This window comes from Procambarus clarkii, chromosome 26, assembly GCF_040958095.1.
Source record: "Procambarus clarkii isolate CNS0578487 chromosome 26, FALCON_Pclarkii_2.0, whole genome shotgun sequence".
In the NCBI taxonomy this organism is placed as follows: domain Eukaryota; kingdom Metazoa; phylum Arthropoda; class Malacostraca; order Decapoda; family Cambaridae; genus Procambarus; species Procambarus clarkii.
The window spans coordinates 15,716,073-15,741,913 of NC_091175.1; the positions used below are offsets into that span (position 1 = coordinate 15,716,073).

At 43.3% G+C, this 25,841-nt stretch overlaps 1 protein-coding gene across 1 annotated transcript in view; it reads left to right on the forward strand.

Annotated features, from left to right (window-relative positions):
- The window catches only part of Dad (Daughters against dpp), a 164,869-nt gene that overhangs the window by 135,026 nt on the left and 4,002 nt on the right, over positions 1-25,841 (forward strand). The window contains exon 4 of the mRNA XM_045740187.2: positions 25,414-25,611. Coding sequence (XP_045596143.1) covers positions 25,414-25,611 — 198 coding nt within the window. The remainder of the gene's footprint in view (positions 1-25,413; positions 25,612-25,841) is intronic.

The window sequence follows — 25,841 nt, forward strand, 5'->3', positions numbered from 1 at the left end:
CGTGATTCCTAGTGAATCTTGACGTTGTAACCGCGAGTGTTTGGTTAGAAGTGTAAAGACTGGCCGTGAAGGCGGACCATTCACGCGCGGACAATACCGCCAATTCCGTTCCCGGCTCGTGTTTCATCCCGGGCTAGTGGTGGGGGGCTTGGGGCTAGTGGTGGGGGGCTTGGGGCTAGTGGTGGGGGCCTTGGGGCTAGTGGTGGGGGCTTGGGGCTAGTGGTGGGGGGCTTCGGGCTAGTGGTGGGGGCTATAGTGGTGAGGGCTTGGAGCTAGTGGTGGGGGGCTTCGGGCTAGTGGTGGGGGGCTTCGGGCTAGTGGTGGGGGCTTGGGGCTAGTGGTGAGGGCTTGGAGCTAGTGGTGGGGGGCTTCGGGCTAGTGGTGGGGGGCTTCGGGCTAGTGGTGGGGGCTTGGGGCTAGTGGTGAGGGCTTGGAGCTAGTGGTGGGGGGCTTCAGGCTAGTGGTGGGGGCTTCGGGCTAGTGGTGGGGGCTTCGGACTAGTGTGAGCTCGCTGGCGTTCTGGGTGACAGTAGACTCCACTGGGCCATGATTCATATACGTGTCCATTTACGAAACCTGTACATCTTACCTCTCGATCATGGCGGCTGTAGTGTATTTACTCAAGAGGTTACCAGCTTCGGAACTGTGCAATTTAAGGCTATTAATTAATATTACAGACAACTTCGAAGCGCTTCGGTGCTCAAACTTTCATAAATGAAAATTAAGCCGGAAAGATGTACAGGTTTCGTATGCGTATCTCCATAAGGAAATATCTTGGTTTAGGTCACGTTATAAGGAAGGAACTGACTGAGGCGCGCACATCGGCTGAACAACTCAGCGGGTTTTCTTCCTATTGGGGAGTGTTGTACATGCTGCTATGGCGGTGTGTCCACTCACAGGATGAGTGACGCTACCCAATACTGTCACTATGGTGGAGTGTCCACTCACAGGATGAGTGACGCTACCCAATACTGTCACTATGGTGGTGTGTCCACTCACAAGATGAGCGACGCTGCCCAATACTGTCACTATGGTGGTGTGTCCACTCACAGGATGAGTGCCGCTGCCCAATACTGTCACTATGGTGGTGTGTGCACTCAAAGGATTAGTGACGCTGCCCAATACTGTCACTATGGCGGTGTGTCCACTCACAGGATGAGTGATGCTACCCAATACTGTCACTATGGTGGTGTGTGCACTCACAGGATGAGTGACGCTGCCCAATACTGTCACTATGGCGGTGTGTCCACTCACAGGATGAGTGATGCTACCCAATACTGTCACTATGGTGGTGTGTGCACTCACAGGATGAGTGACGCTGCCCAATACTGTCACTATGGTGGTGTATCCACTCACAGGATGAGTGATGCTACCCAATACTGTCACTATGGTGGTGTGTGCACTCACAGGATGAGTGACGCTGCCCAATACTGTCACTATGGCGGTGTGTCCACTCACAGGATGAGCGACGCTGCCCAATACTGTCACTATGGTGGTGTGTCCACTCACAGGATGAGTGACGCTGCCCAATACTGTCACTATGGTGGTGTGTCCACTCACAGGATGAGCGACGCTGCCCAATACTGTCACTATGGTGGTGTGTCCACTCACAGGATGAGTGACGCTGCCCAATACTGTCACTATGGTGGTGTGTGCACTCACAGGATGAGTGACGCTGCCCAATACTGTCACTATGGTGGTGTGTCCACTCACAGGATGAGTGACGCTGCCCAATACTGTCACTATGGCGGTGTGTCCACTCACAGGATGAGTGCCGCTGCCCAATACTGTCAATATGGCGGTGTGTCCACTCACAGGATGAGTGATGCTACCCAATACTGTCACTATGGCGGTGTGTCCACTCACAGGATGAGTGCCGCTGCCCAATACTGTCACTATGGCGGTATGTCCACTCACAGGATAAGTGACGCTGCCCAATACTGTCACTATGGTGGTGTGTCCACTCACAGGATGAGTGACGCTGCCCAATACTGTCACTGTCACTATGGTGGTGTGTCCACTCACAGAATGAGTGACGCTGCCCAATAAACTCGCCCCTCGGGGCAAAATTTAAATCTGCTAAAAATATTCGGCCTTACAGAACACGTTATCCATCAAGAAAATGACTTTTCTAACACGTTCGGTCTGAAAATGTGATTTATTCCTAATTTGCTAATTGACACTGGAACTTGCACGGCTGAAATGTTAACATTGTATTAACATTGTTGGTACTCTCATTTCGAGTACCAACTCGATGAGAGTTGGTATGAAGCAGAGATCCTTGGGTATCACATCACTGTTGCCTCTTGGTTATATTATATTAATTATTAATTATATATTAATCACTAAATATTAATATTATTATATTAATCGCTATATTATCACGGGAATATTAATCACTAAATAGACATAAACACAGCCGCTTCTGTTGAAGCCGCTGGCACTCAGTGACCCATCTTTCTCGAGTCCTTGTAGTGCTTTACCAATATTTTTATTTCAATTCAATTTCTTTGTGTATTATGCACCCCATACCCATGCCGTGGGCGGTGGTGTAAAGGGTTACAGAGGCACATAATCGGTCCAGGAGCTGAACCCTCTAGTTCGTTTAGCTAAGTAAATGACAATCTTTTGACGCTAGTTACACAATTATTAATGTTATATATACTCGTACACATACGCATACATACATGCACATATATATATACATATACATTTACATACGTGTGTAAATCACGAAAATTAACACGTGATGAAAAATGTGACAGTGTCAGACCACGGAGGAAGAATTGAAACAAAAATTTCCTTAAGTACTTTCGTATATTAATACATCTTCAGAAGGAATGAAGAAATATGCATTCACATACATATACAGTCACCTACACAAATACACACATCATTCACATACATATACAGTCACCTACACAAATACACACATCATTCACATACATATACAGTCACCTACACAAATACACACATCAATAATATTTTGTATCACAAGTGATTTTCACGGCAGAGGCTTAACTTGACCCCCTTTGAGTCAGAGCAAATTTTTATATATATTTTTACACTATGTAATAAAATTAATAACAAAAAAATTAGGGGTGGGTAGGAGAAGAAAACATTGAAGTGTTCAGTGAGAAGTCACACGGTCTTCTCTGAATACTCTTTATTCTCTTCTTCGAGGCTATGGGTCCCTATAAATGTACCAGAAGTGGTACAATCAGTGGTACTCCCCATGTGTTACCACTATGTAAACAACAGCACATCATTCCAATTATAAGCTAAAAGTTATTAAATTTCTGGCCATAAATATGATTTACACGTCTGTCCACCTGTCCGGTCCAGTCATTAGTGTAGTGATTTCCGAGTAGTTACAAAAAATTTTGTAATTGTGATTTAGTGCCTAACACTCACGCCTCGGTGCTACTCGAGAAACCTTTTACAAAGAACGTCTCATTTCGCTCGTAGGCGTTACCTAAGGCCTAATTGCAGGCGATGAGTCACAATAACGTGGCTGAAGTATGTTGACCAGACCACACACTAGAAATTGAAGGGACGACGACGTTTCGGTCCGTCCTGGACCATTCTCAAGTCGATTGTGTCGTCGTCCCTTCAATTTCTAGTGTGTGGTCTGGTCAACAATAAGGCCTAATTATCGTACTAGAAAATGGAAGCGGCTGGCAATAGTGACGTACTGTCCCGTTTTCTGTTTTAGGACCTCTGGTAGGTTAGGAGAGACCACTTTAAATTGAGCGTTTTCTTGACGTTGGGAAACCTTAGGAGGACGGGATGGTTACACGGTGGGACCTACAGCAGAATTAGTTATCACATGTAAACATAACATATACGGAGGCAAGAGGAGCAAAGTTGTGTAATGTAATTGTTGTAGAAAGTATGATAAATGCGAAGAATGGACGAGGAAGTAAGCACAGACATTATTGTGCCCGTAGCAATTGAAGAATGAGGACGCGTTTGTATTATTGGATATGGCGGAACAACGATGGACGTACTCAAGGAAAACAATTAGGCACGTACCAGCTATTAGTACTGGACCAAGTGGGTTGTAATGGATATAAATGAACAAATCAACAAGGGCCGTGACGAGGATTCGAACCTGCGTCCGGGATCATCCCAGACACTGCCTTAATCGACTGAGCTACGACAGGGCTCAGCAAATTCAACTTCAATAATAAACGGATAAACTGGGAGCAAATAAACCAGGACTTCACAGAAATAAACTGGGAAGAACAGCTAGGAAATGCAAACCTGAACCAGTGCCTGGAAAAAATAAGCTCAGTAGCACTAGAAATATGTTCAAACCGCATACCCCTAAGAAAAAAGAGAAAGAGATGCAGATTGGAACGGGAACGTCGTTCCTTATATAGGCGAAGAAAACGAATCGCGGAACAACTTGAGAGTCGCACCCTATCTCAAGAACGGCGAAGAAGGTTAGGTAGAGAAATAGAAACAATTGAACTCAAGCTACAAGAATCATACAAAACCCAGGAGAGGCAAAGAGAGCAAAAGGCCATCAGTGAAATAGAGAGAAATCCGAAATATTTTTTCTCCTATGCAAAATCAAGATCAAAAACCACATCTAGTATCGGGCCCCTGCGAAAGGGAGATGGAACTTTCACAGATGACAACAAAGAAATGAGCGAGTTACTGAGGAAGCAGTACGACTCTGTTTTCAGTGAGCCATTAAATGCACTAAAGATTGATAACCCAAATGAATTTTTCATGGATATGATACCAACATCAAATCACATATCAGACGTCGCCCTATCCCCACTAGATTTTGAAGAAGCCATAAACAGTATGCCTATGCACTCTGCACCAGGCCCGGATTCTTGGAACTCCATATTCATCAAGAACTGTAAAAAACCACTATCGCAGGCCCTTCACATTCTGTGGAGACAAAGCCTAGATACTGGCGTTATCCCTGACATACTAAAAACAGCAGAGATAGCACCACTCCATAAAGGAGGAAATAAGGCAGAGGCAAAAAATTACAGACCGATAGCACTAACATCGCACATCATAAAAATTTTTGAGAGAGTGCTAAGAAGTAAGATCACAAAATACATGGAATCACAGCATCTCCATAACCCCGGACAACATGGTTTCAGAACAGGGCGCTCTTGCCTGTCGCAGTTGCTGGACCACTATGATATGGCATTAGATGCTATGGAAGACAAACAAAACGCTGATGTAATTTACACAGATTTCGCAAAAGCTTTTGATAAATGTGACCATGGTGTTATTGCACATAAAATGCGTTCAAAAGGAATTACCGGGAAAATAGGCAGATGGATCTACAATTTCCTGACTGACAGAACCCAATGTGTAATAGTCAACAAAATAAAATCCAGCCCATCAACCGTGAAGAGCTCAGTCCCCCAGGGTACTGTGCTTGCTCCAGTACTTTTTCTCATCCTCATATCGGACATAGACCAGAACACAACCTATAGCACTGTATCATCCTTTGCAGATGACACTAGGATTTTCATGAGAGTTGGCAACATAGAGGACACGGCAAACCTCCAATCAGATGTTGATCAGGTCTTTCTATGGGCTACAGAAAATAATATGGTATTCAACGAGGATAAGTTTCAGCTCATGCGCTACGGAAAAATTGAAAACATAAAAACAGGAACCACGTACAAAACGCAGGCAAATCATAACATAGAACGAAAAGGCAATGTAAAGGACCTGGGTGTACTCATGTCGGAAGACCTTACCTTTAAAGAACACAATAAAGTAGCCGTCACAACTGCAAGAAAAATGACAGGTTGGATAACAAGAACTTTTCACACTAGAGATGCTATACCGATGATGATACTTTTCAAAACGCTTGTGCTATCTAGAGTGGAGTACTGCTGCACAATGACAGCCCCTTTCAAAGCTGGAGAAATTGCTGACCTAGAGAGCGTGCAGAGATCCTTTACTGCTAGAATCCACTCAGTAAAAGATCCTTTACTGCTAGAATCCACTCAGTAAAACATCTAAATTACTGGGACCGACTAAAGAGCCTAAATCTGTACTCCCTTGAGCGCAGGCGGGAGAGATACATAATAATTTACACGTGGAAAATAATTGAGGGGCTGGTCCCAAACCTGCACACAGAAATAACACCACATGAGACCAGAAGACATGGCAGGATGTGCAGAATACCCCCGTTGAAAAGCAGAGGTGCAACAGGTACTCTGAGAGAGAACTCTATCAACATCAGAGGCCCGAGACTGTTCAACACGCTTCCACTACACATAAGGGGCATAACTGGCAAACCCCTCACAGTGTTCAAGAGAGAACTGGATAAGCACCTCCAAAGGATACCTGATCAACCAGGCTGTGACTCATACGTCAGGCTGCGAGCAGCCGCGTCTAACAGCCTGGTTGATCAGTCCAGCAACCAGGAGGCCTGGTCGACGACCGGGCCGCGGGGACACTAAGCCCCGGAAGCACCTCAAGGTAGCCTCAAGGTAGGGTAAAAGAGTTGAAACTGAAGTTCTACTGAACTTACTGGATCCCGTAGCCTTTTTTTTCTCTCTTTTAGGAAATTGTAATGGATATGTTTGGGACGAGGAGTCACAATAACGGGGCTGAAATATGTTGACCAAACCACACACTCGAAGGCGAAGAGACGACGACGTTTCGGTCCGTCCTGGATCATTCTCAAGTCGATCGTGAGACTTGAGAATGGTCCAGGACGGACCGAAACGTCGTCGTCCCTTCACTTTCTAGTGTGTGGTTTGATCAACATAAAACTGTTATTGACCAGAGACCAAAATTCCTTGATGAGCAACATTGGTGTGGCGTCCAGCGTGTAACTTCTCAGCATCAGGAGCACCACCACCACACTCCTGGCTGCTCCAACATTGGTGTGGCGTCCAGCGTGTAACTTCTCAGCATCAGGAGCACCACCACCACACTCCTGGCTGCTCCAACATTGGTGTGGCGTCCAGCGTGTAACTTCTCAGCATCAGGAGCACCACCACCACACTCCTGGCTGCTCCAACATTGGTGTGGCGTCCAGCGTGTAACTTCTCAGCATCAGGAGCACCACCACACTCCTGGCTGCTCCATCACACACAACTTGTTTATCAGGCTCTCAGTCCTAAGCGGTAGATATGCTGTGTTGTGCTAATTAAACGGCGCATAGAGCATTTCGTACACGGAGCTTCGTTAACCGGTTGGGGGGGGGGGGGGTGTTTGTATTACAACTTAACCTATCCCAACCTGGGCTTGTCCAGCCTGTTCTCTCCCAGAGCCCGTTCTTCCCGTGTATTGACAAGAATATTTCTCAAAGAGTCCTTTGAGGCATGTCAAGGAATGAACAGCAGGGAGGTGATAGAAAGCTTAACATATGGCCAATGAAGGTACAGTAGAACAAATCAACAAGGGCCGTGACGAGGATTCGAACCTGCGTCCGAGAGAGAATCCCAGACGCTGCCTTAATCGACTGAGCTTTGTTCCTTGTGGATTTGTTCATTTGCTGCATCACGGTATCGTGATTTCTGTGTGTAAGGTACAGTAGAGTTTGTAAATGACTGTGAAAGTTCACTTTCAACATACAAGCACGTGTGTGTGTGTGTGGGGGGGGGGGTCGACGGTGGGGTCACTGCTACACCTCAGGTACTACCTTGGCTCATGTTCTATTTGTTGTTAATGTATAATTGTATACCGTTAGATTAGCTTGGGTTAATTGTTATAATGTGTCTAGGAGCTCTTGCGAAGTTATCTGTACCTTTACTGCGACCTTGTTACACCACATAATTGGTTTTTACAGCTCGAGTCATACTGTCGGTGAGTACTCAACATACGTCCTTGTAATTAGTATCCCTACTATGATAGTCTCGGTGCGGGAGTGTTAAGAACATAAGAACAAAGATAACTGCAGAAGGCCTATTGGCCCATACGAGGCAACTGCTATCTATAACCACCCAATCCCACTCTCCTATTGGCGGGAGAGAGAGAGAGCAAGAGCGGGTTCCAGATGCTGCAACTAAAAGAGCTGTCCACCATTCATAGGTTCCAGCAAGTTGAGAGTCTGAACGCTGCTCTCTTCCATTCATGAGGGCGAGGACGAGAGTAAACGCAGAGGGGAAAAAGAGAGCAGTACGCATGTGACCATTCCAGCCAAGTGGTGCTGGAGCGCCGTGGCATTTATGCATGAACGTACCATCATGAATTGGAATAAACTTGTAGGACCGTGTACAAACGCATGGAAACATTATGGCTCATAGTTACGTCACATATTAAAATATTAAATGCATGGTTTCCATACCTGTTGTAGTGCGCATGAGCAAGGAAGCGCATGGGAGTTGGGTTAGAGGGTACAGGCGCCGGCGGCAGCGGCGGCGGCAGCATCAGCAGCTAGACGATAGTATGCACGAACGAACACCGAGCTGGCGCCTAGAAGACCATTTGTGGAGCCACTCAGAGGATTCTACCTGTGTTGACACCGTGGCCTTCGTTAGCCCGGCGCCTTACCTGGCTAGCCTCACCCCCGGCATTCTCCTCCCTCGTTACTCCAGCACTGCCATACCTGGCTGCTGGTGGGGGTCTCTTGCCTGCAAGACCTTCATCGCCTGGAGGTCGTCTGAGGCACCTGCAGTCCTTTTGGATTAAATGGAGGCAAGATTGCTGTTCTAGGTCATGTGAATATGTCGAAATTCAGTTGGCAGGTATTATAGGGCATTACATGAAGTGGCTGGAGGTTACTATGCAATGTTTCCAGGAGGTCGTATGCTAATTTCTTGGACGCCACAATGAGACATATCCTGGAGGTGATAATGCAACATCTGCTTCAGGTCGCTTACCTTTCCTGTGACAGCTGCCATGCTCTTCAGTCTAAAGATAGTCTTACAATTGTTGGAGAGCGATGTGTTATATACGTTGTGAAGGTCACATGATGCGTACAATTTGCTCATGGATGTGTTGTGTTCTACTTAATGTTGCTCCGCTCAGAATACTTTGCTACTTGTCTAGATGCATTAAAAAGTTGTACTTTGTGTTGAGAATGACAAGTGATCTGTAGTTGTGTACTGTGTGACGGCTGTGGAATACTTTTATTTTTCAATTTCTCCCTAAGGGGATGATCATTGGGCAGCATCACTCATCCCGCGAGTGATCTTATTGGTTATCTTGCGAAATGAGGTATTTGTACCATCAGTTATATAACTGATTCCGAGGCCTCAAACTCATCATATTTGTTTACAAGTAAAATTTTAAATAAGATGAATCATATTTCTGATGCCTTACAGTACAAAGAAATTAACTTACGAAGATGCACGATGGATTATCACGTACGCTCGACGCCCTCAACTGTGTGTGTGGTTCAGTGATATATAAACAAGACAGTCTACGGGCTCACCATAGCCTGTGCTACTTGGAACTTTTGTTCCAAGTAGCGAATCTTAAACAACAACAACAGATATATAAATTGTACTAAGGGGTGACTCTTGTATCCAGTAGCTGTGAGTTTTCATCGCCAGGACTGGTAGGAATGAAGGTTGTCCTGCTTGATGGGGTTCTGGGAGTTCCTCTACTCCCCAAGCCCGGCCCGAGGCCAGGCTTGACTTGTGAGAGCTTGGTCCACCAGGCTGTTGCTTGGTCCACTAGGTTCTAGTCGTGTTTCCTGTGGAAGTGAGGGTGGTGGGGGCCAGTTTCCGCGGGTGGTGGGGTGGTGGTGGTGGGGGCCGTAAAAGGTTTAGTGGTGGCGCGAGGTTGTGAGTCACGTGGCAGTGCTGGTGGGTGGAGTCTTGGAGGCAGCGGCGGCGGCGGCGGCGCCGGTGAGTCGCCTGCTGGTGCTGGTGTCGCCCGCCGCACCAGCCTCTCCACCACACACATTTCCCCGCCACTTCGTCGGCGTCTCGTATGTTTTCGCTTAAATTCGTTACCCCTCTCCACCCCCCCCCCCCCCGTTCCTGGCGCTCCTTAATCTGTTTATGATGAATCTTCCCCTTGGCTTATTGAGTTTTGTCTTTCCATGGAAGATTATAGAGGGGGATGCAGCTGATATTGGTGGATAAGAGTTTATGGGGCGAGTACACAACGTGGGGGGGGGGTCTAGGCCTGCCTTGCTTCACCGCCATGACTGATACAAAAGTATCTCAGCTATTCTGCGCGTCACACGTCTCCTACTCTGAGATTTAATGCTGTGTAAACTCTCATAAGGCAAAAATGGGAAGGTCTTGATGCGCAGATTGTGTGTATTGAGAAAATTGACAAACCTATGCCATTCTAGACAACTATAGTGACACGATGCCTTAGTTGATAAAAACATTGGACCTTAAGTTTACAAATATATGATTTCAGTCTAGACATGTATATATAATATATATTTTATAAATATATAAAATATATATAAAGAAGTATGGCTGTTTACATAATTCGTGTTTAGACGCCAAACAAATCTGAGTTGGTATTTAGGGCAATGAAGCTTCGTCGGTAAAGGTCATGTTAGTTGGCAAGCGAAACTTCCATGCAGACGATAAGCCCGTTGATCTTGGCGGCATCTCTTTGTGCTAGTGGCGTACGTATCGGTGTGGGGATGAATCATAGGGAAGAAGCCGACCTGTCATGTCCATCATAAAAGTTTATCGCAATCGTGAGAGTCGGGAACAGGTTCATGCCGTCAAACAAGGCGCCATTATACTGTTATGTAGTGCTGTAGTGTGGCTGTAGGCAGCCACAGGTCATGAAGTAGCAGCCTGCCCAAGCCTAATATTGAGAGCTGCTGTGTTGATGATGTCTGCTATAAGGCTGCTGCTACTGCTAAATTATTTGAGCGGCTTGAAGCAGAGTCGGCTTTTTTTTCTGCAAGAAATTTTGGGCAAGGGGAATTGTCATTGTTTTCTTGAAATTGTGGGTTCCTTTGTTCTAAAAATAAGGGTGATTGTGCACCTCTCTCCTGGGTAGCTTGTGTGTGTGGGGGGGTTGTGTGTGTGTGGGGGGTTGTGTGTGTGGGGGGTTGTGTGTGTGGGGGGGGGGGGGTTGTGTGTGGGGGGGGGGAGTATTAACTACTTCATTTTTAGTAAATATATTTAATGGAGTTCATAATTGTAGCACAGGTTTACCAAGCCAGCTTGACATCACAATCTCACACCAACTTGCTCATAGGGGGTTTGAATGTTTTGGAGTCATTTCCTATTTCTAAGCAAAGCTTTTTGAAAGATAACAACAAAATGTTTATTCTTTCGTTGGTCAACAATTACACTGCTGTGTTATTGTTTCAATATCTGGTAGGCTGTAATTATTTCTGTGAAATACAGTACAAATGTACAAACAAGAGTTTTGTTGTTGAACTTTAGTAAAAAGTTAAAAAAAAAAAACATTAGTAGTATTTTAGAGTTGAGTGTTTCTTGATCCCTTCAACCACCAGCTCTTTGGTCTCTAGACTAGATCTACGCAGGTAATAGGGACATAGATTTGGCGACGACTCTAGTATTAGAGAAAATATCATTCAGTGACACTGAGGAAATGTAAGAGAACACATTGCGTGATGGTAACTTGGGTTGATAACCAAAAATACATGTTTGAGGATGACGCAAATGACAGATAATGACGCAAAGATGAGGGAGTTGTCCCTCCCTCAGAACAGGCAGTTATCGAGACAGATACTCGACATAGCGGGCATAGTTTTCACTGTAGGTCCTCAGAAAACTGAGACACCTACTAGCCTCGAGCCTGTATCCCACCTCACCTCCGTCTGAGATTGATTAGGCCTTGAGACCTAGTTGCCTGAAGTACGAACATTTTTCAAGATCTACCTTCGACAGACTCTCGTACAATGTATCGTCTCACGAACTTTACCAAGACGCGTCGTCAGGAGCCGGCGGAGGAACGTGGGTTTAAGTACATGTTCAGAAGAGCCGAAGCGGGCGATGATGTGGAGAAGAGTTGGTGAGGGATCGTCGCGCACCTGGCAACGGTGTCGGCGCCAGGTAGTCGGGACGGACTGGACGACAGTCTGATAAGTTTTCACGTACGGTTCAGACGCATGGCTAGGTAAACAACCTGCCTCGGGGAAATTAATAAACACAAAAAAAAACACATGTCACCTCTCCAGTATACTCTAAGTTTTTTTTTGTTAACTGCGCAGTTATTGAAGTTCCCAGAAAGGGAGGAATGTGGTGTGTGTGTGTGTGTGTGTGTGTGTGTGTGTGTGTGTGTGTGTGTGTGTGTGTGTGTTTGTTTTTAAAAGAGGTACATGGCATTGCTTCAGGTATCTAGTCAAGTTTATTGAATGTCTGGGGCTCATTTACGGCACAAACATTCCACCAATATATAATGGTTACGTCATCTCTAAACAGTAAAGATTTTTACTTTCGCACTCTATCATGTAAACGAAGACTCTGAGTGAGTGTTGGTTGGCAGAGTTCCACAATCGCTTTGCTCCTGCATAAACAGCACATGCATGCAATGTGAAGTGAGCTGTGTGGTGGTGGTGGTGGTGGTGGCCTGAGCTCAGTGCTCAGGCGCTGCTTACACGCACACATGTACACATGCGCGCGCGCACGAATATACGTCTGGACACTCAGGCGTATGAGAGATAAATATGTAGTGTCAGTGCGTACACGTTACATGTATTTGTTTTGTCCTAGAATTATTGAGCACTAGCTGTACGTGTCAACCTTCCCCGACCCCCCTAGAACAGGTGGATCGGTAGGGGGTGTAGAAGGGTGGGTACGGGGTGTAGAAGGATGAGTAGGGGGTGTAGAAGGATGGGTAGGGGGTGTAGAAGGATGGGTAGGGGTGTAGAAGGATGGGTAGGGGGTGTAGAAGGATGGGTAGGGGTGTAGAAGGATGGGTAGGGGGTGTAGAAGGATGGGTAGGAGGTGTAGAAGGATGGGTAAAGGGTCAAGCAGCAGTCACACATTACATGGCGTGATAATCATGCTACACGATTTATAAATAGGTGTCGGGGGTCCAGGAGCTAGAACTCGTCCCACGTAAATGGACGCTTCCAGACACATAACCGAGCAAGCACGACACTGCTGTAGTACAAAGGGGATTTGCTAATCATTATTTTGTGCTTCTTACAAAACCATAAAACTGAAACCTCGAACATCCGAATAATACTCTAAGATGAGGTCTGATAAAAACCTTTTGTGTCCTCTGTAATGCTTTTTGCGCTACCGCTCACAGGATGAGTATGGGGTGCACAATAAACTAGCCGCCTCCGGCGGCAACGATAAAAAAAAACCTTGAATTGACCGAGGTTAGGTGGAGGGCAGAGAATCATTTGAGGTATTGGGGGAACTATTCTTGCAGGTATGGGCGTATCTTAGTATGTTAAGAAAATGAAGAAGATAGCACATTAATCTTGCAAGTGCACGTAATTGGGATGACAAGAGGTGTTGGGGAGTGGGGAGGGGGGGGGGGTGAACTGAGGTGGGAGTGAAAGTGATGGGGAGGTTGAGAAGGTAGTTAGCACAACAGCTCCAGCAGCAAGATGAACCCTGAAAGTTGGGTGAGGAGGGAGTGAATTATCAGGGGGAAAGCGCCAAGCCTATATCGCACTGGGAAGGGGTCAGGCTAAGGATTTGGGATGGGACGGTGGGGAAGGAATGGTGCCCAACCACTTGAACGGTCGGGGATTGAACGCCTACCTGAATGAAGCGAGACCGTCGCTCTACCATCCAGTTCAAGATCCCTAGAGAAGGAATCTTTTCTAGGATAAATAAGAGTAGTAGAAGGGTTAGTTCAGGGGCTTTGAGATAGTGGAGTGGGGGGGGGGGGGGGGAATTGGCTGCCGGCAGAAAGGAGAGTCATTCATTAGGCCTTGAGTGAGTGGCGCCGAGGTGTCGTGGAAGGAGGAAGGGAAGTACGCGTTGCTTCTCTTCCCATTGCTAACGCTCCTCGCTAACGCAACCTCGTTAAAAAAAATCGACAGTTACACACTGGACTTGTTGTATACACGCAGCTGGTAAATTTTTTCGACGTGAAAGCCTCGTATTCCTGTCTAGATAATATTATTACATCGAATCTTGACGTAGTGAGGCATGTATGCATGCATATTTCATCATGGCATTGCTGTCGGTGATTCGAGAAATATATGCATTCGTGTTGTGCTATCAGTGAAAATAGAATTCTAATCATCGACTTGTATGAGGCTGTGTAGAGGTGAACGAGTATTGCGTTAGCGACCGCCCGCTTTGATTGACATCATGTTGACGGCGGGACACGGCCGTGTTTCCCAGCCTTTGACTTACCGTCGTGGCAGCTTCCTGGCTGGCTGGTGTGATGCTGTGATCACCAGGGTAGGTGGTGCGTGCGAGGCGGCGTTGGCCATCCTGCTCATTAGGCCTTGAGGCTCGGCGCCGCTCAGTCGGATGACGGTGTTGGGCCCGCCCCTCGACCACCCGCTCCTCCATGTGGCAAGAGGCGCCTCGCCGGGTACAATCTACTCGACTCCTGCGCCGGATCTTGGTGGATTTGTACGCTGACTGTCAATGCTTGCGTTATGTACCACTTTTGTCATAGTTCTTGTTGACGCAGACACAAAAGTGCACTTGTCTGCACGTACCGTGGGAGATAACCCCCTTCGAAATTGGAATTGTTCCCTTCTCGCCCAAGTCTAGGCTGACTTGGGGTAAAGTACAGCGCCTTAGCTCGTCTCAAACCCACTGATACTGATGGAAGTGCAGCAGTGGTGACAATGAGTGATGACGCATATTTTGAGTGGGAAGTCGACCCTTCAGACCGAATTATTTGCAATACCAAACCAAACGGAATAAATCTGCTAAAAAATTTAATTCCTGTAATGTTGACCAAATCACACACTAGAAAATGAAGGGACGACGACGTTTCGGTCCGTCCTGGACCATTCTCCAAGTCGATTGTGCATATTTTGAGTGGGAAGTCGACCCTTCAGACCGAATTATTTGCCATTCCAATCCTGAGACAGTACATTCCTGTAATGTACATCCACTTATGAATAATCTAATCCTGTAATTATAGGAGTAAACAGGTGTACCCAAATGCATGATAGAAGCAAGTTAGGCAAAGAATATGCGTTCATATAGTTGACCATAACATTGGATTGCAAATAATCTGAGAACAATAATATACAGACCCTGCAAGGAAATTCTGTAGACCTGAGACAGTTCAATCAACACTAGCTATTCCATCTATCATCATGCTAACCTGCACGAAGAAGCATATTAATATGGTTATCCATAAAATTAGCAAACAGATGTTACTTCACAATCGACTTGAGAACGGTCCAGGACGGACCGAAACATCGTCGTCCCTTCATTTTCTAGTGTGTGGATTGGTCAACAGATGTTACTTCTGTTTGGCGTAGGTTTGGTTATAAGTTTGCGTTAGCGTCACCTGACGTTGAAAATCCTACCAAATGTAAACTCAACCAAAATTATACTCGCACCTTACATTATAGATGGAACTTGATAAAAGTTTAAATTTTATCATAAGTGTGTGTGTGTGTGTGTGTGTGTGTGTGTGTGTGTGTGTGTGTGTGTGTGTGTGTGTGTGTGTGTGTGTGTGTGTGTGTGTGTGTGTGTGTGTGCACCACCTCTCACAGGATGCATGATAGATAAATTCAAAATATATATGTAACTAACGCATGATAAACGTAAATTTCATAGATGATTGGGGTTCAGTACCTGCATGGTGCAATCATGTGAAGAAGACAATCTTGTACCACTCACCCATGAGGTTCATATTAAACTTGGAGTTGTTAAGAACCTCTTGAGGTCATGATGAGAATGTTAATTTGATAGTGCTAAGACTGTGTGTGTGTGTGTGTGTGTGTGTGTGTGTGTGTGTGTGTGTGTGTGTGTGTGTGTGTGTGTGTGTGTGTGTGTGTGTGTGTGTACTCACCTAGTTGTACTCACCTAGTTGTGTTTGCGGAGGTTGAGCTCTGGCTCTTTGGTCCCGCCTCTCAACCGTCAATCAACAGGTGTACAGATTCCTGAGTCTATTGGGCTCTATCAATAGAATAGCTAGTGTTGATTGAACTGTCTCAGGTCAACGGAATTTCTTTGCCGGGTCTGTGTGTGTGTGTGTGTGTGTGTGTGTGTGTGTGTGTGTGTGTGTGTGTGTGTGTGTGTGTGTGTGTGTGTGTGTGAGTGAGTGAGTTGTAACAAGTGGTAACTAACTTGTAAGTGGTGTAACTTCCTTACCTCGGCGAATTTTCGGTTTCAGTTTGATGTACTAATGGGACCTCGTATACCAGGTCCCATTAGTACAGTCGGGTTAGTTCTCAACACAGAATCGAGAATTCCGGCCAGAACAGAAATGGTTGGGCACATTTCCTATCACTTAATGCCCTGTTCTCCTAGCAGTAAGTAGGTACCCAGGAGTTAGTTTGTTGCAGGGTAGCATCCTGGGAGGAGGGTCAGTAGTTTGACCTTGGGGGGGGGGATATATATAAGCCAAACGTGCATAAATACACTGTGGCTGCCTGTCCCCTGACACAGTGACTTGTATCAGATTTTTCACTGTCATTCACAGGATGTGTATTAGTGCATTATTAAGTAAAGATTATAATTTTTATCGAGGTCCTCCCCCCCCCCCCTCCCGGAGCCGGTGGCTGAGCGGACAGAACATTGCACGCGTGGTCCCGGGTTCGATCCCGGGCGCCGGCGAGAAACACTGGACAGAGTTTCTTTCACCTTGACACCCCTGTTACCTAGCAGTAAATAGGTACCTGAGAGTTAGTCAGCTGTCACGGGCTGCTGCCTGGGGGTGGAGGCCTGGTCGAGGACCGGGCCGCGGGGACACTAAACCCCGAAATCATCTCAAGATAACCCCCATCTTAAAGGGGCGAAGTTACCAAACTTCTGGGTACATATTTATTTGCATATGGAGAAAACAGGGATTAAAATAGTACAGGCGGGTTTGTTGTAGACTCTCAATGTGAATTCTTGGTTCGAATCACGGGAGTGACAGAAATAATTGGGAACGTTTTATATTACCTAATGACGAGTACAAAAAACTCTCAACTCTCTCCAGGTATAATCTATTTAACAACCGTATAATAATCGATTTAACAACTTAGCAGTAAATATTTACTTTATTTTAAATATTTACTTTACTTACTGCCTGTAAATATTTACAGGAAACAACCCAGTGGGGTTGTTTCCTGGAGATGATCAGTAGTTTAACTGAGGGGAGGGGGGGGGGGACCTTAGATACAAGGTTAACATGTAAATATACACTGACAGTCAGTACCCCAACACAATGAAAAAAATAATAATTTAATAATATTGATAGATTTTGTATAGTTTTACTTGAGTTAACCGTTAACTCGTTTTCTACCGTCCATGGCAGGAGCCGAACAAAAGATGGGCACCTGATTTTCAGGATTAACTTTGGTATTTCTTTCTCGGGCATGACGGGGTTGGAATCCCAAAGTCGGAGGGCCACGGAACCTGTTAGGGTTATCCAGGACCTCTTACGGCAAACTATTGACCGTTACCAAGATGTAATCCACAACAATTACCTATCTCCCAAGTACCTAGTTACTGCTAGATGAACAAGTCTATGTGGGTGGGGACGAGGACAGGTTGACTAGTTTAACAGTTACCAGGGAGGATGTAATTAAACAAATAGTAAAACTAAAACCAAACAAATCCCCAGGGCCGGATGAAGTGTTTGCCAGGGTGCTTAAAGAATGCAAAGAGGAGCTTTGCGAACCACTGTCTACCATATTTAATAAAAAAGTAGTCAGGCAGAGTGCCAGAGTCATGGAAGGTGTCGTGGAAGGTTGCTAATGTGGTACAGTACCAATTTTTAAGAAAGGAGATAGATCTCTTGCGTCAAACTATCGGCCAATTAGCCTAACGTCTATTGTGGGAAAGTTATTTGAATCGATAATTGCAAATACAATTCGTCTTCATCTTGAAAAAACATAAATTAATAAATGAGTTGCGACATGGTTTTACAAATGGCCGTTCATGTTTAACAAATTTGCTATATTTCAGCATAGTTGAGGCAGTTATGGTAAGTGGTAGTGGTGGTGGCAAGGATTGTGATGTTGTGTACCTTGACTTTAGCAAAGCTTTTGATACAGTGCCACATGAAAGACTGATTAAAAAGATAGAGGCCCATGGTATTGGGGGTGCTATATTAAGCTGGATTAGGGCATGGCTATACCAATGGAAACAGAGAGTTAGTATAAATGGAGTCAAGTCAGAGTAAGAAAATGTTGTAAGTGGAGTGCCTCAAGGCTCTGTCCTGGGACCTCTGTTGTTTATAATATATATATATATATATATATATATATATATATATATATATATATATATATATAAATGATTTAGATTCAGGTTTGAGTAGCAACATTTGCAAATTTGCCGATGATACAAAAATCGGTAGGGAAATTAACACGGAAAAAGACTCACTATCACTTCAAGTTGATCTAAATAGGGGTTTTGAAATGGTCAAATGATTGGCAGATGCAGTTTAATGCTGATAAATGTAAAGTTTTGAGTTTAGGTAATGATGATAGAGTTACAAGATACAAGCTAGATGGTGTTGAGATTGCGAAGTCGTATTGTGAACGGGATCTGGGAGTTATGAATTTAGTAAGAATTTAAAACCAAAGGATCAATACATGAATGTTCGTAATAAGGCAAAGAGGACACTGGGATTTATTAATCGAAGCGTTAATAACAAGACACCTGGTGGTGGTCTTCAGCGATATCTTGCTCTGGTTAGGCCCTATTTAGATTATGCAGTTCAGTTTTGGTCGCAGTACTATACAATGGATGTAAATTCACTTGAATGTGTCCAGCGTAGGATGACAAAGTTAATTCCCCAAATTTGAAATCTTTCATATGAAGCTTAAATTGCATTAACAAAGCTTAAATTGCATTCACTGGAAAGGCGGGTGACATGATAGAGGTTTATAAGTGGATGAATGTATGTAACAAAGGGGGGATATTGATAGAGTATTAAAAGTATCAACACAAGACAGAACACGAAACAATGGGCATAAATTGGATAAGTTTAGATTTAGGAAAGACTTGGGTAAATACTGTGGGAACCGACCTGTGAGATTTATATTTATTTAATTTATATGAATTTATATTTACGTTAATTTATATACTTCGATAGCAATTTGTATAATGATAAGTGGACTGTATTTCTGCAATAATCTCTTAATCTCACAAATCGATCCTCTACACATTAGGGGGGGTTTATTAGTTTATATATATATGCAGCCAATCAAACTACAGAAATAGCTACATACATTGAAAAGATTCCTTATCTTATAGTACAGCAGGTTAGTCCACCAGGTATAACTAGGGTGTAGACACCAAATTATCCTCTTTGAGGTAGCTTCCATATCACCCAGTAACTGGTGCACATAATCTTGCATCCTCGTCTTGACCTGTCAAAAGTGCGCTAGCTGTGAAGCCAGAATCCTATATATGACAAGCTATATCAGAGAAAACACTATACAGTACATGGAACATTAAAGACCTGGCTTAATTACCTTTAGTATGAGGCGATTTCGCGTTCTAACCGGCTAACCCTATATCCTGACATTAATGGCCATAAATGAATGATAAACGGGTTTCGGATAGACACTTAACTTGTATTTGTAGACAGCGTGTTGACAATGGTACACCTTTGGGTTCCATAACACTACGTCCAAGTAAATTTAACAGGAGCCGAATTTGCTCCCGTGTGAGCCTCTGGTCTCAATAAACAATGGCTGCCCTCCTTCCCCACTGACGCCTGGCCTACTTTGTCCAGATTTCAGAAAGTGATAGAAGGGTCACATTTACTCTACTTTAATATTGATAATTAAGTTAATTTATATAAGATGTTTTTATGATGGTAAAGTCCAAAGACTTATGTATTTAAGAATAATTCCCAGCAGAATAGCTGGTGAATTATAATAGTATGTGGTGATGATATCCCGTTTTCTTTAGATGGTAATTCCACTACAAGTTACGTTTTCTATGGGTAACTTGTTGGTAATACAGCAGCAATTATCTGTCTGTATGATATTATTATTAAATGGTGTCGGATTTTCCGACATAATTCCCCAGGGGGCTGCTCACGGGTCGAAGTCCTCTTTAGAACAGACGAACACCGATACTCCTCCTTCGAATTATTAGATTAATCACACATTTGTGCGTCTGTTCGTACAGGACGGATGTCCCGTACTAGAGTTGCAGGGGTTAGAAGTCTAATGCGATTTCATTTCCCTGTCAACTCTTGAAAGGCTAATATTCAAGCCTAATTACATATTATTTAACCCAGAAGACTGGATGTGATCAAGTACTACAGTCAAGTATGATTCAGGGACTGCAGTGAGATCAGTGACATTAGATATAACTTGAAGTTTCTTCAGGTAACTGGTCACTGATATATAAACACTGAGGCCCATGGAATACATCTTGATTAAATAATAAATGTATCAAATCAGTCATCAGATTTATTGGGGTTTAATTTAGTTAATTGATTCAGAGGATTGAATAGCTCATCATTAAAGTAAAGTATGGTTCTGAGACTGCAGTGGGTTCAGTGACATTGGTCGCAGTGACTTGTAGCTGTTTTAGGCTACTGTTCACTGATTTGCCACTGAGGCCTCATGAACTCATCTTCAGCTTTAAATGATGATACTAACATCAACTTCTGTTACTATAGTCAGCTGTAATCTCCTTAGTATAATGCTACTGGAGAAATATAATCAGCTGACAAATTTAGATTTCTACTGGTATTGTTTATCTGCAGGCATAGGTCTCCTCAGGCTTGATACTGGGCCTGAGAGTAATTTACCTCCTGCAGAGTTTAACATGGTTATACCCTGATATTTAGTAGGGCTACCGATGAATCGATGACAATAGTCTGTCCCAACAAGGAGACCGAAGTCAGTGAGGTGATCAGACTTAATATTATCTGCCAATTTTATTCCTCTATTTCTCAGGAATTTGGCTGTTGCTCTCAGACCTTGAACTTGTAGGTCTACTGGTATTTTGTCCACCACAATGGCTTGTACTCGACAGACGTACCTGCCTAAGCGTACTGATGGTTGTACCACCTGGTAGACTTGAGATCCTGCATCTGTTACAAACCCTGAGATGTTGAATGACATCTGGGCTACAGGCCTTAATTGTAATTCATCTGCCAACCTTTTAGTGATGTATGTTCTCTGGGATCCTTGGTCAAACAACCCTCGGGTATGGACCTTGGCCCTCTTATTCAGGATGGTAATTTGGGCAGTAGGCAAAGTCGTATTACCTTTAGACTTTGCCGATTGGACACTCTTTGTTTGTTGCACCTTGCAGTACTGTACTGTGGTGGGAATGCTATCTTCCACCTTGGGTCTTGAATACGTTAATTTCGTATATTTGCACAGTGCTGCATGGTGCCTACCTCTTCTACACCTGTTACAGGTGTTGAATTGGGTATCACAATAGTCTATGTTGTGTGACTTGAGACACCTTGCACATCTCCCTAATTCCTGGAGTCGCTCCATACGAGTGTCTCTGGTTGGATAATTAGCACAACAGTATGTTGAATGTTTCTTTTTGCAGAACATACATGTCCCCCAGCCTACTGCACGTTTGGAAGTTACCGGTTTGGGTGAACTAGTAACAGTAGGCTTGGAGGATGCTGCTGCATTGTCAGATTTTCTGCAAATTGATGTTTGAGTAATTGACTGATGTTTATTTAGGGTAGTTGTTTTACCCTTTAATTGACTCTTATTTTCTATTTCTGAAGGCTTGCAAGAGGCTTTAACTTCCTCATTTGCTCGTCGTTTGTTTATGATGGAATGTAAACCTTCAGTGATGTCCTGTACTGTCAGGATGGTGTTATGTTGATGTGCATATAATTCATCTAGTATATCGCTGGACAATTTTCGTTGAAGGACTACTTTGGTCATCCATTCACTAGTAGTTATATCAACCTTAAGACTGAATATTCTTAGTAGTGACTCAAACTCCATGCTGAAGGATTGTAATGAGTCAGCAGTCTGATCAGGTTGAGGTAAATCCAGCAATTGTAGTACTAGATGTATGACAGTTTTCTCATTGCCAGCATTATTCCTAGGAGGCTGGACTGGGAAATTAGTGCTGTCGCTATTTTCATTTACATTTTCTACTACTGGTTCAGCTTCACCTCTAGTTTGGAGGCATGTTAACTTAGTAGCTTCAGGTATTGGGTTTTCAGAAACCACAGAGACTGTGGATAAATTGTCTGAAAACTGCTTAATTTCTGGTGGTATAATATTGGGTGAAGCTGTAGTGGGTGAAGCTTTACTGGGTGAAGCTTTATCCTTGTTGATTAAAGGATCTAATCTGGCTTTACATTTATTCTCAAAAAGATCCAGATCATCCATAACATTATCTACTTTATTTGGTGTACTTGCTATTTGTTCTGATTCAATTATCCTGTGTAAATGTTCCAACCTGCCTTGAGTTTCTTCTTCATATTGTGCAAGGTCAGACAGGAATGGTTCCACATCTTCAACTACTATGTCGTCGTCGTGGACCTGATTTTGGTAAGATTTCCTATTTGCTTTCAATATATGCAATTGGGTTTGAATCTGTAACAGTGGTATTTTCAACCGATGATAATTAATTACAGGCTCATATAACAACTGTTCATATTGGTTGAGATCTCTTGTTAGTTGGCGTTTGCTTGATATTAAAGCACGCTTTGCTTTCTGTGGATTAGTCATGGTGACTTGTTAATTGGGCACCACTGGCTCATAAATTGTGAGCAAGTACTAATGGTAGCCTAGGGTTAAATTCTGAACTCACTAGGCAATAATCCTACCTCTACTAGAGGTTAGCACTTAAAATTAATACACATTATATATATACAATCATCCACACTAATGATTTGAGTGATAAACCAGTGTCACTGGAAGTACCTTTAGGTTAGCTCCTCTATATCACCCTAGGATGGTAGAGACACTAATTAATCACTCAAAGGTGTAATGATCATAAGTAAATTATTATATATACAACTCAATTCGAGTTGATAATAATTACACCCAAAATAGGGTCTGGACCATGCATTAATGGTGTTAGGTTGTTCAATATAGTACAACTGACTATGGTAATAATGGGACTAGGATGAACGATAATAGTTCAACTAGTCAATGGTTAATATCCTACCCTGTTGTGGGTTGGCAATTAGTAAATATTATACTGTGATCACTAGTGCAATATATATTAAATAATTCTCTATTTTGGAGAAATAATATACACAATTATTGATAATAGCCTCTTAATTAGCCTCTATGAAACTTCTAATATTATCTAGAAGTATTAAATATTATTAGTGACCTCGCGAAATAAAGTCCACAAAATTCGTAGATAATCTCTCGCGAAATGTAACACCACGAAATCCGTGAACAATCACGCGACACACAGTCACTAATTAGCTGGCTTCTATATTAGCGCTGTCATTTCACGAAATAACACGCCACCAAATATCTGTGGGTGTGCATGAAACCGCTGACGAAGCTGAACTGGGCTGAGGGAGGCTCCTGAGCTCCCTCGAGGCTAGGCTGCCGTCTTGACTGCTGGCCTTTGTTTAAATAACACTGCACTAGTATATTTAATGAATCCACTGGTTAACTGGTTCATCCGGTACTAAGATGACCAAATGTGGGTTCAAAGGATCAAATAATCCGTCATCCGGTTCGAAGATGACCAAATAATGTGGGAACCGACCTGTGAGATTTATATTTATTTAATTTATATGAATTTATATTTACGTTAATTTATATACTTCGATAGCAATTTGTATAATGATAAGTGGACTGTATTTCTGCAATAATCTCTTAATCTCACAAATCGATCCTCTACACATTAGGGGGGGTTTATTAGTTTATATATATATGCAGCCAATCAAACTACAGAAATAGCTACATACATTGAAAAGATTCCTTATCTTATAGTACAGCAGGTTAGTCCACCAGGTATAACTAGGGTGTAGACACCAAATTATCCTCTTTGAGGTAGCTTCCATATCACCCAGTAACTGGTGCACATAATCTTGCATCCTCGTCTTGACCTGTCAAAAGTGCGCTAGCTGTGAAGCCAGAATCCTATATATGACAAGCTATATCAGAGAAAACACTATACAGTACATGGAACATTAAAGACCTGGCTTAATTACCTTTAGTATGAGGCGATTTCGCGTTCTAACCGGCTAACCCTATATCCTGACATTAATGGCCATAAATGAATGATAAACGGGTTTCGGATAGACACTTAACTTGTATTTGTAGACAGCGTGTTGACAATGGTACACCTTTGGGTTCCATAACACTACGTCCAAGTAAATTTAACAGGAGCCGAATTTGCTCCCGTGTGAGCCTCTGGTCTCAATAAACAATGGCTGCCCTCCTTCCCCACTGACGCCTGGCCTACTTTGTCCAGATTTCAGAAAGTGATAGAAGGGTCACATTTACTCTACTTTAATATTGATAATTAAGTTAATTTATATAAGATGTTTTTATGATGGTAAAGTCCAAAGACTTATGTATTTAAGAATAATTCCCAGCAGAATAGCTGGTGAATTATAATAGTATGTGGTGATGATATCCCGTTTTCTTTAGATGGTAATTCCACTACAAGTTACGTTTTCTATGGGTAACTTGTTGGTAATACAGCAGCAATTATCTGTCTGTATGATATTATTATTAAATGGTGTCGGATTTTCCGACAAATACTGGTTCGGCAACAGGGTTGTTGATTTGTGGAACCAATTACTGCGCACCGTGGTGGAGGTGGGGTCCCTCGATTGTTCCAAGCGTGGGTTGGACATGTATATGAGTGGGATTGGGTGGTTGTAAATAGGAGCTGCCTCGTATGGGCTAATAGGCCTTCTGCAGTTACCTTTGTTCTTATATTCTTATAGGCCTCAGATGAAAGGAAACTAAGCAGACGTTATTGTTCAGTCGAGTGAACATATTCGAGGGCCTTTGGGTTGTGATCAGAGTGTTGTAGCTGGATTTTGACTGATGGCATTATATATTTTTATAAGTTTACACCGTCTTGAAGATATTTACAAAACAAGTTAATGATAAAATGGATAGGAAGGTAGTGATTCAGTTGTACAAACTTCTGGTGTGCCCCCATTTGAATATGTTAGTCATTTTGTTTTACACATTACTTGCTTCATACAAAGGACAGATTTATTCTACTGTACAGTACTTCATATATAGTAGGTGGGCCTGTCTGGGCCTTTGCTGGTCTTTGACATACCTATTGTTCCTACTCATAATTATAAAATCCAGAAGAGTTTTCACTTCCCAAGCTGTGTAATGTGAACTTTTGGAATATATACACACTGTAATTTTTAAAACTACAAATGATTTCATTGTAATTTGTCCACTGTACACATATTAAGAAATGTGTATTTTTATAGTACGTATGTGTATCTAAATCTTAACATTTATTTCAGGTTCAATTCCTTGGTGCCAAGTAGCTTATTGGGAAGGGCGAGAGCGTGTGGGTCGCCTGTATCCAGTATGCACTCCTTCTCTAAACATCATGGGTGATACTCCTCATGGGGATGGCCTTTCTCTAGCATCCCTTGCTGCCCATTCCCACTCGTCTCCTTCTGAACAAGTCAAAAGAACCAGGGAAAAGATTGGTCTTGGTAAGTGTTGTTGTCTCGTAGTAGGCAAAGTTTAGTTTGAAGCAAATTGTTGTTTTCCTGATCAATTCACTTGATGTCATCTCTTTTAGCCAGTGACATTAGGCTCTGGCCAGAGTTGCATTGCAAAGTCTGTCCTTCTTATAGCAGCTTCAGTTGGTTTTTATATATAATATATATATATATATATATATATATATATATATATATATATATATATATATATATATATA